Raw genomic sequence first — 13589 nt, 5'->3', positions numbered from 1 at the left:
AGGGGGCTGCCTTCTGTGAGGAGTGGAAGGCCCTGGGCCCACTGCACCATGCAGTGCTCAGCTTGAAATGCTGAGCGACTTGGGACTGGAGAGGCCTGGGGAGGGGAGCAGAATAAACAGCTGCCAGCAGTTAACACAAGAGAGTGAAAATCCACAGCCCTTGACAGACAGGAGGCCAGAAGGAAGGGGCCACCTGGCCGACAGAGATAAACTATGTGTGTGCTAAAGGCCCGGATCCACAGGGGGACTTTCCCCGCTCAAGAGAACCAACAGAAGTGGGGACAACTACAGGTTTATATTTTTTTCTTTATTTGGTACCAGGGATTGAACTCAGGGCCCTTGACCACGGAGCCCCGTCCCCAGCCCTGTTCTGTGTTTTATTTAGAGACAGGGCCTCACTGAGTTGCTTAGGGCCTCGCTGTGGCTGAGGCTGGCTTTGAACTCGTGATCCTCCTGCCTCAGCCTCCCCAGCTGCTGGGATCCTAGGCGTGCACCACCGTGCAGGCTGAAGGTATATTTCTTTAAATAACCTAGTGTTAGGTTCTCAGGCCAAAGTAACTCCATTTTGAAAATCAGCACCTGCCCACCCAGGCATGACCTTTCCTAACTACCGAAACCACCAAAGACAGACAAGTAACAGTCGCAGGACCAGACGGGTTACTTTTTAACCACTCCATTGTACATGACTGGAGAGTTTGGACAGTTAAGAGGTTTTCCGGGCAGGCTGCTGCCCCTTGCAGAGGGCGGCCTGGAGGAGATTCTCTGTCAACAAACCTGGCTCGACTCAAAGATGGGTCCCTTGTGGATATCTGCGCCAGCTACCCCGACACCTCGGTGACGGTGGGGAAGATGGTGCACCCCAGAGTTCTCAGCCAAGGAGGGACAGGGGGGATCTTGCACTTCACAGGATAAAACACTGGCTGTCCCCAAACTGGGGGTCCCTGAGCACCAGACACCTGACCTTGCCAGGCCGTCCTGAGAGCCTTGCTCTTTCCTCTTCCTGGGGTCTTTTGGTTCATCCTCTGGGCTTCGACAGGTGAGCGCGGGGCTCACGCCGCCCAGGAGCCCTGGCTCACCAAGCTCTGTCCGGTGCGCATGCTCTGGCAGAAGTCAAGTGGGCCTCGCCCACCGTCCCCATCGCTGGGCTCCTTGTGGCCCCAGTGTTTCAACCCAGCAGGAAGCACAGCCCTCGGGGTCAGGACGTCACAGCCGGGCCTTCTGGGATGGGGGGACCGCGAGCCAGAGCCCAGTTCTCACAGTCAGAAAGATCCCAGACATGTGGCTCAGAGTGACGGGCACAGTGGGCTGAAGGGACAGGAAACAGGATGGGACACCCTCAGGTGACAGAGTGGGTCCTCTCAAAGAGGGCTGGGACAGCGTGCCCCTCCTGCAGCCCAGTTTTAGTGGGGGTCCCAGAGAAGTTTCCAGAGTCCCACCGGGCCCACCTTTTGTTTCTGAGTGACAGCAAGATGACATCAGACTTTCAAGTCCCTTCTGCCATGACAGATCCAGGTCACTCTGGCCCATGCTGACTGGTTCTAATTGGATTTTTTTTTTCTTTTTTGTACCAGGGATTGAACCCAAGGGTGCCTGACCACGGATCAACATCCCCAGCCCTTTTTATTTTGAGACAGGTTTCAATGGGTTGCTAACAGCCTCGTAAAACTGCGGAGGCTGGCCTCGAACCTGCCATCCTCCTGCCTCACCCTCCTGAGTTGCCGGGATGACAGGCGTGGGCCACCGCGTCCAGCTTCTGGTTGGATTCTTAACCATAGGTTTTTGTAGATTTTGAGGTTAGGAGGGATCATCCTTATCACCTTGAGTTTCAGGATCTGGTCCTTGAAAAGGGGTTACAAAGTTCTCCCCCTGCAGGGTCACCTGGGTTCCTCTTGTCCTTGTTATTTTGGGTCTGCACTTCTCCTGAAGATAACAGGCAGTTTGCTGAGGACTGTGACACGTCCTGTCTGCTTGGGCCAGACAGGGCTACAGGTAAATTGCTTCTTGGAAAAGAGAGCAGGTGGGGTCAGCACAGTGGGCCCACTTTATAGAATTATTCCCTGACCTCACGTTCCCAGCACTCTCCTCTGTCCCCTATCCAGGTGAGCTCCCTGGCCGGCAATGCTTCATCTCTGTTGTCACGCATCCTTACAGGGACAGTCGAGCAGGTGGTCTATTAAGACTCTGCAGGGAATCCCAGAGGCTCAGGAGGCTGAGGCAGGAGGATCTCAAGTTCAAAGCCAGCCTCAGCCACAGCGAGGCCCTAAGCAACTCAGTGAGACCCTGTCTCTAAATAAAACACAGAACAGGGCTGGGGATGTGGGGATGGGGCTCAGTGGTCGAGGGCCCCTGAGTTCAATCCCAGGTACCAAAAAAGACTCCACAGGGCAGAGAGAAACAGCCTGGCCTCTGTGTGGCTTTTCCCTGACCTGGTTTTTCTCTGGTATCTCACCAACCACCATGACTACGACAGTTCCTCTGAGTCCCAGCGAACCACTAGCCTGACATGGGGTGTTCAGCTGTCCCTCGTATGGACAAGTTCTCCGTCTTCTGCTTGTCACCCATCCATGTGACAACTCAACTCGGGCACAGAAATCTGTTCACTTGGTGAAGTACGGCATTGACAAATGAGACTCTGATCACTTTATTCAAATAATTCTTTTTCTCTGTTAAACGGAGTAGAAGTGGGAGAGAAATCAAGAAAGTCTCATATATTAAATTCTTAAATAGATTTTTTGAAATTCAAAGTAAGGGTGAAAAGGAAGAGGCACAGGTTGTAGATCTTGTCCCAACAAACAAAGCCACGGAGGAAGTCCTGCAAATGACAGAGGAGGACAGCAGATCCATTAAAAAAAAAAAAAAAAAAAAAAAAACAACAAAAAAAAAAAACAGGGGAAAATACAAAATACCTAAGTTCCAAAAGCCAGAGCACATCCACACTCTTGGCCCTGCCACGTCCAGAGAGAGTGTCAAGGGACAGTGTCAAAAGCTTCTGTTTTTGCAAACATATGCAATACATTCCTCCCTGGCAGTCCTGTTTTGGTGATTAATAGCAAGCAATATGCTTGGATTAGGGTCCGATTTCCACTCGAATGCAGCTTCTTCTTTTCTCGGCAACAAAGCCATTTGCAGAGATCTGAAAGGGAAGACTGCGTTGAGCCCATTGTCACAGCCTGAAACAGAGGTTTTATATTTACACTTGCGTCTGTGTGAGGTGTAGTCCTCCTCCATGGCGTGAGAGTGCAAGGTTTATACACGCATCCCAGGTGGCAGGAGAGGATTTGAGAACATTCCTTGGGTTCTCACCCGCATGTCAACCTGCTCCCACCTGACCTCCAAGATGCACTTATTTATTTATTTGGAACCAGGGACTGAACCCATGGACGCTTAACCCCCGAGCCCCATCCCCAGCCCTTTTTGTATTTTATTTAGAGACAGGGTCTCACTGAGCTGCTCAGGGCCTCGCTCAGTTGCTGAGACTGGCTTTGAACTCATGACCCTCCTGCCTCAGCCTCGGGAGTGGCTGGGATCACAGGTGTGGGCCACGGCGCCTGGCCATTCTTCTTAATTATAAAGACCAAATGGCAGTGATCTGGGGATAGAGGCCAGGGAATGATGAGCATTTGTTCAAGGTGAACTCGGCCCAGGATCAGCTACTGCACCACGTATATAAACCCGGTTTCGTAAAAAAGGTCCAGGATTCTACCAACGAATCCACAGGAAGTCAGCAAAGAGGACTCGAGTTGGGATGGCAGGAAGGGAAGCTGTTTTCAACAGGAAGGTTCTTCTCTGTGGAGTTAAACTCTGGGATCTTAGCACAACTCAAGGTGGGACCTCTGAGGAGGACAGAGCCCCAGTGTCCCTAGCCGGGCAGGCTGGTGTGAAGCAGACTTAGAGACACACTCATAAATATTCTGATTATTTAAAAGTAGGATAAGATTAGTAAAATTAAAATAATAGGGAGGGCGGGGGGCGTGTAGCTCAGTGGTAAAGCACTGGCCCAAAGCTGTAAAAAAAAAAAAAAAAAAAAAAAAGGAAAGTACAAATTGGTCCTGAGTTCTGTGTGGGGTTCTCTGTGGGGTCCCCCTTGCTTTCCTTGCTGGGGCGGGGGCGTGTCGGGAGGCCAGCTCACTTGCTGGAGCCTGGACTCCCGTCCCAAGTTCATGGGGAGGGTCCACTGCTTTTACAGTTGTGAGCCTTCCCACCTGGGCCAGCTCCCCTGTCCCTCAGAGGTGGACACTGATGAGTCCCCACTCTCCAGATATGAGAACTGGAGGCCCAGAGAGGTGACGCCTGGTGTTCTCATGAATGGGAGTTTCCAAGTTCAGAATCCCTTTCCCTGCCCCTTAGCCAAACCAGGATGGGTGACCATGCCCTGAAGAACACAAACTAGAGCACACACTGGGGGAGAGGACTTCAGGGCGGATTCTGCCACTGGGTGGCCGTGTGGCCTTGGGTACCTCAAAGGCCCTCTCTGTGTTTGGGTTTTTCTCCTTGGTAAAAATGGTAGAATTGTGTCCCCCGCCTCCCAGGGCCACGGAGGATTAAATGAGGAACACAAAGACGTACCTGGCCCGGTGCCTCGGGTGTTATTCTTAGAATGGAACTGCTTGCAACTATTATTAGATCATTAATTGCTGTGGGCCACACCGGATGCCACCGGGCAGGCTGGTCCCTCCTACCCCCTCCCCAGGGCTGGTTCAGCATGGATGCCTCCCTCCCCCAGCCCTGATCCAGAGCTAGGAGACTAAGTCTCCCTTCTATAAATAGCTCCCCAGCCTGTCACCATGGAAACCTGAGGGGGCTGGGTCAGCCCACCTTGGTGGACACTGCTCCCAGGGGATGGTGGCTCCTGAGCGGAGAAGCCTTGGAGCCCGGAAGTGGGCAGACCTACCTGGAAATCACGAGCTTCCCAGGTGGGAAGAGGTGCTGTTCGGGTTCACCTGGGGGAGACAGCAGGGGGAGGGGTCACCAGGTGGCCGGTGAGGCCCACCCGCAGCATCACTAGTCACACACACACACACACACACACACACACACACACAAGCTCTCAAGTAATTCCCTCACACCCACTAGGTGCCAGGGCCTGTTCTCACGGAGTGGAGGGTCCCCTCTGGCAGGGGGCAGAGTCCCTCAGACACACATATATAAAGACCAACCCAGGTGACACCACAGGGCGTGGGGCTCAGGAAGGGGACCAGGCGACATCGGATCTGGGGGTGGTAGGTAGGTCTTTGTCCCTGTTCTGGTCACACAGCTCCCACCCTCCTTGGGATCTCCTGTATCACACGAGTGCCCTGGTGGCTTCGAGGGTGGTCGCCAGAAAGACCCAGCAGGAGGAGAGGGCTGGAGTTCTGAGCTGATCCCCAGGATCCCAGGAGGTCAGAGGGCCTGGAGGCCAAGTTCACCCCCAAGGGCCAGTGACTTCATCCCGGAGCCTAGGTATGGGGGTTCCTGGTTGGTGACTGACAGCGGGCAGGGAAGCACCCAGGGCTGTGTGGACGGCACTGTCCGCCACCAACATGCAGCTGCCCTGACTCCTTCCAGCTTCGGCAACGCCCTGGATGGCGTGGGGGACAACAGGGGAGGCCAGGCCAGAGAGCAGGGATGGACCCTTCCTATCTTCTCCTAATAGCAACCCAGACCAGTCCCGGCTCTGCCAGCTGCCTTGGGCCCGCCAACGCTGCAGGGGACTGGACACCCAGCCAGTTTGGTAAAATGTTATAAGTGCTCCTCAAGAGTTCACAAAATACCACCCCCTTCCACCCCACGCTACTCCTTAAAAGTGAATTCTGAGTGGATGATCAGATGGACCCCTCGCCCCACAGATGCCCCACAGACGGTGGGCAACACCAGGGGGGTCTGGGAGGCACGGGGTGGGGTGCAGGGGGGAAGCAGGGGCATGGTGTGCACGGACCTCATGGGGACGCTGCAGGAACCGGGGATGATCCTAAGGAAACAGCTAAGAGGTTGTGGCACCTGCATTACAGAGAACACTGCGCAGCTGTCCCAGACGGCCCGAGTACAGCTGGGGACCTGAAGATGGCCACGCGCAGCTCACCCAACAGAACTGCAGCTCATCTGCTGGAGCAAACAGAGGGCCATCTGCTAAAGCATCTGCAGCAGTGGGAGGGTTTCAGGTGGGGGGTGACCCCCGCGTCTGTTTCCGTCCCTCGTTCTTGCTTCATTCTTATTTTTTTACTTTGAGGTCGCAGGGATTGAACTCAGGGTTGCTTAACCTCTGAGCCACCTCCCCAGCCTAGTTTTATTTATTTTTTATTTTGAGACAGGGTCTCGCTGAGTTGCTTAGGGCCTCCCTAAGTTGCCGAGGCTGGCTTTGAACTCGTGTCCTCCGGCCTCAGCCTCCCAAGCTGCTGGGATGACAAGCGTGCACCCCAGTGCCGGGCTCACTTCTTCATCTGGGTTTAAGGGACAGTACCTAGTGCTCGCTAGTTCTGGCCACACTGCTCACAGTGGCAAGTTCAGATCTGTGACCCTCAGGGAGCCTGCAGGACCCGCTCCCCAAACATCGGGGAAGTGCTCAGGCTGTGGCTCCCCCCCAGGTGCTCAGCCCTCATTCACTAGATAATTAAAGCCCACCGCCATAGGGTTAGGGTTACTCTTTATTTTGCCAAATTAAATAAAACACACGCACAAACTAAAACTAGTAATTTTAGCAACACTCCTTCACTTAAATGCGGGTATTTTCACCAATAAATTATAAGCCTGGTAATTCTCAGGAAGGCGCCGTTAGTGACTAACAAGACGCCTTTGTTTTGTGTACAACCCAAATCTTTGTTTTACTTTCCTTATCCAAGATACTTAGGCATCTGACATTTTCACCCCAAACTCCAGAAACGCACTGTGATTTATGTCTGTTGCACTACGTGGAGATTTGAGAGGTCCCTTGGGGACTCAGAACGGAGACTTCCCAGCGTTTCTGGCTGCCCTTCTCGCTCACGTCATGAAGGGATCGGTGGTGGGCGAAGCGTCACCCACCAGCGACACTTTCCACCCTGGATACCATCCGTGTTTGTGGTGTTGAGATCACAGAAGCTCTGTGTCAAACACGCGTGCAGTGTGTGTTTTGAAACAGCTTCATGACAGTTGGAACACACGGGGTAGCGTGTGTGGACAGGGGAAAGCTCTTTCAACCCCACCGGGTCTCTAAGCTGCTCTGGGTGACACAAGCCACACCTGGGGAGATGGAGTTAATAGGTGTCAAAGAGGTGGCACTGCCACACCAGAACAGCAGCTCCAGAGGTAAAGGGCTGTCCCTGCTGTGTGCTGAGGCCCGTCCCTTCCCACAGTGACATAAAGCATGGGCCACCCCTGCGGATACGCCAGGGACACCTGGGAGACCGTCACAGGGACACGCAGGGATGCAGGAGTGGGCACATCTCCATTTGCACGGACACATGCATTGTACGACCCTCGCACACACACCTCTCTCTCTCTCTCTGTCTCTTTGGGGGGCATGGAGGAAAATCCCCCCGGGCTGTCTGGAACCCCTGCCTTCAATCAGACGAGAGGGATGTGCCACAGCAGGTCCCCCCAGACCCTCCACGGCACTCGCAGTGTGGCGAGGGTGGCGGGCGGGCAGACTGCGATGGGCCCCAGCTGCATCAGCCCCTCCGCCCACTAGTCCCCACCCGAGTTTGTGATGGGGAGACCGTCAGCGAGGAGCAGGGACGTGTCCACGGCACACACAAGCTAGTGGCCCAGCCAGGAAAGCAGAACTAGGGGTGGCCCCAGGGTTTCTAACCTGAAAATATCCCTTCAGATTGGCTGGTGTTTTGTAGTCCCCTTTCAAGACCTAGGGAGAGAAAAGCAGTGTCACCACGGTGGAAATGACCAAGGGGCACAGTCGGGCCATCCCTCCATCTGCCCTCACCCATCTCCCCATCCACCCACCCACCAATCAATGTGCCCTTCTCTCTATTCCTCCTCCTCCCTCCCTCCTCTCCCCACCCTCCACCTGTCCATCCATCCATATGTCCACCTGTCCATCCATCTACCTGTCCGTCCATCCATCCACCTGTCCACCCATCCGACATTTATGAGCTCCTCTTATCCCAAGCACTGGAGGTACAATGTTAGCCAGAGGATGGAGATTCTTGTTCTCTGGGAACTTCCCGTGCCGAGGTGGCACTACAGATGGTACCCAGTAACAGCCAACACAAACAGGGACACAAGGAGCCCCCAGAGTCACCCCGAACAAAGTGGCTAGGAGCGACCTGAGGAGTCTATTTTTTTTTTTGATACCAGGAATTGAACCCAGGGGTATGTAACCACTGAGCCCCGTCCCCAGCCCTTTTTTTTATATTTTTATTTAGAGACAGGGTCTCACTGAGTTGCTTAGGGCCTCAATAAGTGGCTGAGGCTGGCTTTGAACTCAGGATCCTCCTGCCTCAGCCTCCAGGCCACAGGGGTGACAGGTGTGCGCACCGCCCCTGGCTGTGTGAGTGTATCCTAATGAAGTGCCTAGGGAAGGCAGACCCACGGACAGTGAAGGTAGATTAGTCGCCTGCAGCTGAGAGGGGAGCGGGCTTAACTGTGAACAGGCACCTGGGAATGCTTGGGGGTGAATGAGATGTCCTAAAGCTGTTCTGCCCTCAACTTTATAAATCTGCTAAAACAGTCGTGCATTATGATCCGTGAATCTTATGGTACTTCAATTATGCCTCAGAAGAAAACAAAAAGAAACATAATGTGAATCAACTATGGAACTTCTAAGTTTTCTTCTTCTTCTTCCTCCCTCCCTCCCACCCCCCTCCTTTTTTATTATTATTATTTGAGTTCTGGGCTGAACCCGGGGAGCTCTCCCACTGAGCCCCATCTCCACTCCTTTTTATTTTGAGGCAAGGTCTTGCTGAGTTGCCGAGGCTGCCCGAGCTTGTCCTCCCACCTCAGTCTCCCGAGCACCCGGGATGGCAGGCATGTGCCACCAAGCCTGGCACCACGTCCAGTTCCCTAGTGGCCACGGGAGCCCATTTCATCTCAGATCTAGAACCTGAAAAACCTTAGCTGGAGCATCAAGTATACTCCTTAATGGGGACCCTGACACCACATTTGAAGCTGGGCGCGGTGGCCCACGCCTGTCATCCCAGCGGCTGGGGAGGCTGAGGCAGGAGGATCGTGGGTTCAAAGCCAGCCTCAGCAATTTAGTGAGGTCCTAAGCAACTCAGCGAGACCCTGTCTCTAAGTAAAATACAAAAAGGGCTGGGGAGGGGGCTCAGGGGTTAAGTGACCCTGGGTTCAATCCCCAGTATCAAAAAGAAAAAGAAAAGAAAAAGAAGATCCCATTTGAATATTCATTGTGCTTGCAGAATTGAACACTTGGGATTTATCGGGTTAAAACATACAATGAGACCCGGGAACTACTGCTGATAACACCTTTTATGTAACCCGATGGATTGAAAATGTGACGTACTCTATACAGGATGAGTCAGTGAGGCCGCTCACAGCCTTTCTCTTGTCCCAAGACTTCAGACTCCAGTGTGGACGTTGTGCCCACAGCACCCCTCAATTCCGGCGAGTCTCAGGCCACAGGACCCATCAGAGCCCGTGGCTGCCGGTGGCTATGAAGGACAGCATCGGGGCCAGACGATCTTATCAGCACTGGGCCTTTCCTCACCCAGGACCCGACCGACCGTCTGCAGCACACTCGCTCTCACGCCGCTGTTCACGAGGGGACTTCAGAGACACGGCAAAACCACCGTGAAGAACAGCTGGGGGCTGGGGCTCAGTGGTAGGGTGCTCGCCTAGCACGTGTGAGGCCCTGGGTGCCATCCTCAGCACCACAGAAAAATAAGTAAATAGTAAATAAGTAAAGGCATCGTGACCACCTACAGCTACAAAATTAAAAATAAATAAATAAAAGGATTCAGCTGGGTGTCTGGCCCTTGCTGGGACTTGTAGACCCCCCGAGAAGCAATCTCTGTGCAAGAAATCCTGGGACATCTTCTATTTTACAAAAACAGAAAAGCTCCAAAGAGCGGATCCTAGCCACCAGTGCTCATGAGGATTATTTATATCCAATAAAATACACAAAGTCCAGCCTTTGTGCCGCACAGCCAGGGCCAAGCCAGGGGCCACCTTTTTTTTTTTTTTTTTTTGGGAACTGGAGATTGAACCCAGGGACACTTAACCACTGAGCCACATCTCCAGCTTTTTTTTTTTTTTTTTGTATTTCACTTAGAGAAAGGATCTTGCTGAGTTACTTAGGGACTTGCTAAGTTGCTGAGGCTGGCCTCGAACTTTCAATCCTCCTGCCTCAGCCTCCCGAGCTGCTGGGATGACAGGTGCGCACCATCACACCTGGCAAGGGCTTTCATCTTTTAAAGAGACCCCAGAGGAGCTACTGATTCCTCCTGCTCCAGCCCCCACTTCTAGGAAGCACAGAGGGTCTGGATTTCAAGATCATCGCCATACTCTTCTTTATAACTCAGTCAATAATTACGACTATGGCAAAATGGCACCTCATTTTATGTATGTATGTATTTTGCAGCACCAAGGACGGAACCCTGGGCCTGGTGCATGCTAGGTAGGCACTCTACGTCTGAGCCGCACCCCCAGCCCATCCTATTTTAATTGGCATATAATAATAATATGTACTTATGGGGTACAGTTTAATGTCTTGACAGTTGATTTTTTTGTCATGAGGTAGAGCATGTGTATGGAAAAGTACATGAAGACATGGGTAGGGTTTAAATGAAGTCTAATTAAATAGTAATAAAAAATTAAAAAACAAAATAAAAGTCAATAAGGGCTGGGGCCATAGTTAAGTTAAAGAGCGCTTGCCTAGCATGCATGAAGCACTGGGTTCAACCCTCAGTACCACGTAAAAATAAATAAAATAAAGGCATGCTGTCCTTCAACAACTACAAAAAAATTATTTTAAATAAAAAATCAATCAAGAAATATTCATAACAAGAAAATAATAAAAATGCACCATATCCAGTGGTGAAAGTCTACCATGCAGCACAGGCTGGCTGCGTTCACTGGATCTCTGAGTGTTTCTGTAAATGTTTTGCAAAATCAAGTGAAGTTGGGGAGAAGGAATTCGCACACCCTAGGAGCCCCACAGATGGGTTTATATTTTGGATTCCAAGAGCAGAAAGTCTAGAGATCAGTGTTAGTAAACTGCTCCTTGTTGAAAACAGAAATTAAGCCAGGTGTGATGGTGCACGCCTGCAATCCCAGTGGCTTGGGAGGCTGAGGCAGGAGGACCGAAAGTTGCAGGCCAGCCTCAGCAACTTAGGAAGGCACTAAGCAACTCAGCGAGACCCTGTCTCTAAATAAAACATAAAAAGGGCTGGGGACTTTGAGGCTTGGTGGTTGAGTGCCCCTGAGTTCAATCGCTGGTACCAAAGGGGAAAAGAAAAGGGGCGCGGGGGGGGGGGGAGATTAGCAAGAACTGAGACACTGAAGACTCTTAGTGCAAGCTGGGCGTGGGGTGCACCTATCGTCCCAGCTACTTGGGAGGCTGAGGCAGGAGGATTGCTAGAGCCCAGGAGTTCAAGGCCAACCTGGGCAACTAAGTGAGACTCAATCAGTATAAAATTTTAAAAAGGTGGTTCAGCAGTAGAGCAAGTAAGTGCAAGGTCCTGGGTTGAATCCCCAGCACTGCTGGAAAAAAAAAATAAAGAAAAAAGAAAAAAAGGAGTTTAAGTAGCTGTAAACTCACACGTGTTGAGAAATCAACATTAGGCCTTACAGGACAATAAAGGGACCCATAGTTTATCTGTTTATGCCCACTCAACAAAGACTTGGCATGCTACAGAAACAGCCGGGAATCAGGAAGGGAAGGGCGAGGAAGAGTGGAGAAATGAGAGGCAACCAGCACACAAATGCGTCCGCTCTCAGCTGCAGGGTGGGAGAAGGGCTCCCTTTTGGGGTTTTTGTTGCTGTTGTAGTTTTGGTACCAGGGATTGAGCCCAGGGGTGCTTAACCACTGACCACACCCTGGGACCCCCACTTTTTTTTATTTAGAGACAAGAACTTGCTAAGTTGCTGAGGCTGGCCTGGGACTTGCAATCCTCCTGCCTCAGCCTCCCCAGTCACTAGGATTACAAGATGGTGCCACAGCGCTTGGCTTTACCGGTTGGTTTTGAGCTTCCCTGCAGCCCAAGAAAAAATGGAAATACAAGCAGTCATGAATTCACCACGTCCCTAGACAGAAACAAGCCAGAGCTCAGGAATCACAGAGGGAGTGCGTCCTCAGGGGCTGGCGCCCCCACTCCTGCGGAAGCCCAGGAGCGCGTCTCCACAGGCACACTCACCCGCTGCGTGTTGTTGATGACGATAGGGTCGGGGTCGCCGTAGTTGGGTGGGTTTGCATACGGGTCGTAGCCCAGCCGGGCCAGCATAGGGGCGATCCGGGCCATGTCCCTCACCACGTCCCGGGGGATGTGGCCGGTCCACTTGGAGAGCGCTTCCAGGTTCACAGGCTTGATGACCTGGTCCGTGGACCGCTCGATCCTGGGGGAGGACAGTCTGGTCAGGGCAGGGGCAGGCGCCCTGCTCGGCCACTCTGGGGAAAGGATGAGAGGGCTACCCCCTCGACTGTGAGCCTGCAGGTGAGACCCGTGGCCTCACACCTCTCTGTGCAATGGGGCAGGGTGTGTGGTGGGAGGCGGAAGAAAACAGCAGTGCATACTATTGGTGCATAAATCCTGCTTCCTTGACCTCTCTATCATCTATTTATTTATTTGTTTGTTTTTGCAATGCTGAGGGTTGAACCATGAGGCCTTACACATGCTCTGCAAGCACTACCGAGATGCATCCCCAGCCTTTCTCTGACTTTTAAAAAAATTAATGTTTATGTCTATGACTAACACGGGTATTTTTTCCTTAAATAAAAAAAATAAAATAATAATAATTAAAAAAAGATGGAACACTAATGGTAAAGCTAAAAATGCCCCCAGTCAGAGCCTCATACCGGTGCTAGTCTTAGCTATCTGGAGCACACCCTTTCAATTCTTTCTCTGAACTTTTAAATAGAATGGTTAAGAGCTGACTCAGGGCCAGACTTATAGTTCAAATGTTGGCTGTATCAACAATGGCTGTGTGGCCTTGGCAGAGTTACCGCACCTTTCTGAACCTCAATTTCCTCATTCATAAATGGGAATAATAATAGTACGCACCTCACTGCGCTCTTCTGAAGAATAAATGAATTGATACAAAGTTAGTTCTTAATAGAGTATATGGTTATCAATACAGGTTAGCTCTCTCTGACACACAGGGGAAAGTTATGATTTTTGTTTGCTGTTTTTAAAAGAGAAATGACCAATGCATATGCATTGCTCTACAACTTATTTTTCACCTGATGCTTCATTCTTTTTACTGGCTAAGTAGCATTCCACAGTCGGAACAAGCCACAGCTTATTCTGCCCCCTCCCCTGAAGATGAACACTCAGGTTGTTCTCAATTTTTTGCTCTTATAATAGCCCAACCATTATCTCCTACACGCTCCTGACTCTCCTGGCAATAGGTCTGCCAAGTCATCAGAACACAAAGATGTCACCAGTTACAATTCCAAGGCCTTGTGGGATGGGGGGTGGGGAACCCGTAGGATCAAAGGCACTTTT

General features: G+C 51.8%; 1 protein-coding gene across 2 annotated transcripts in view; it reads right to left on the bottom strand.

Moving 5' to 3' along the window:
• Positions 1–2645: 2645 nt before the first annotated feature.
• Positions 2646–13589, bottom strand: part of Tpst2 (tyrosylprotein sulfotransferase 2) — a 42294-nt gene continuing 31350 nt past the window's right edge. The window contains exons 2-6 of one of the 2 annotated variants that reach the window (XR_003302565.1): positions 12282–12480; positions 7763–7813; positions 4892–4940; positions 2907–3133; positions 2646–2812 (exon numbers count right to left, since the gene is read on the bottom strand). Coding sequence is in view for 1 of the 2 variants with exons in the window: in XM_026408530.2 (XP_026264315.1) it covers positions 4899–4940; positions 7763–7813; positions 12282–12480 (292 nt within the window). In the remaining variant the exon portion in view is untranslated. Of the gene's footprint in view, positions 3134–4891; positions 4941–7762; positions 7814–12281; positions 12481–13589 lie in introns of both variants that reach the window. The other variant, XM_026408530.2, reaches the window with a different exon arrangement.

Source organism: Urocitellus parryii, chromosome 3 (assembly GCF_045843805.1).
Source record: "Urocitellus parryii isolate mUroPar1 chromosome 3, mUroPar1.hap1, whole genome shotgun sequence".
Classification (NCBI taxonomy): Eukaryota; Metazoa; Chordata; class Mammalia; order Rodentia; family Sciuridae; genus Urocitellus; species Urocitellus parryii.
This window is presented reverse-complemented; position numbering and strand designations above follow the sequence as displayed.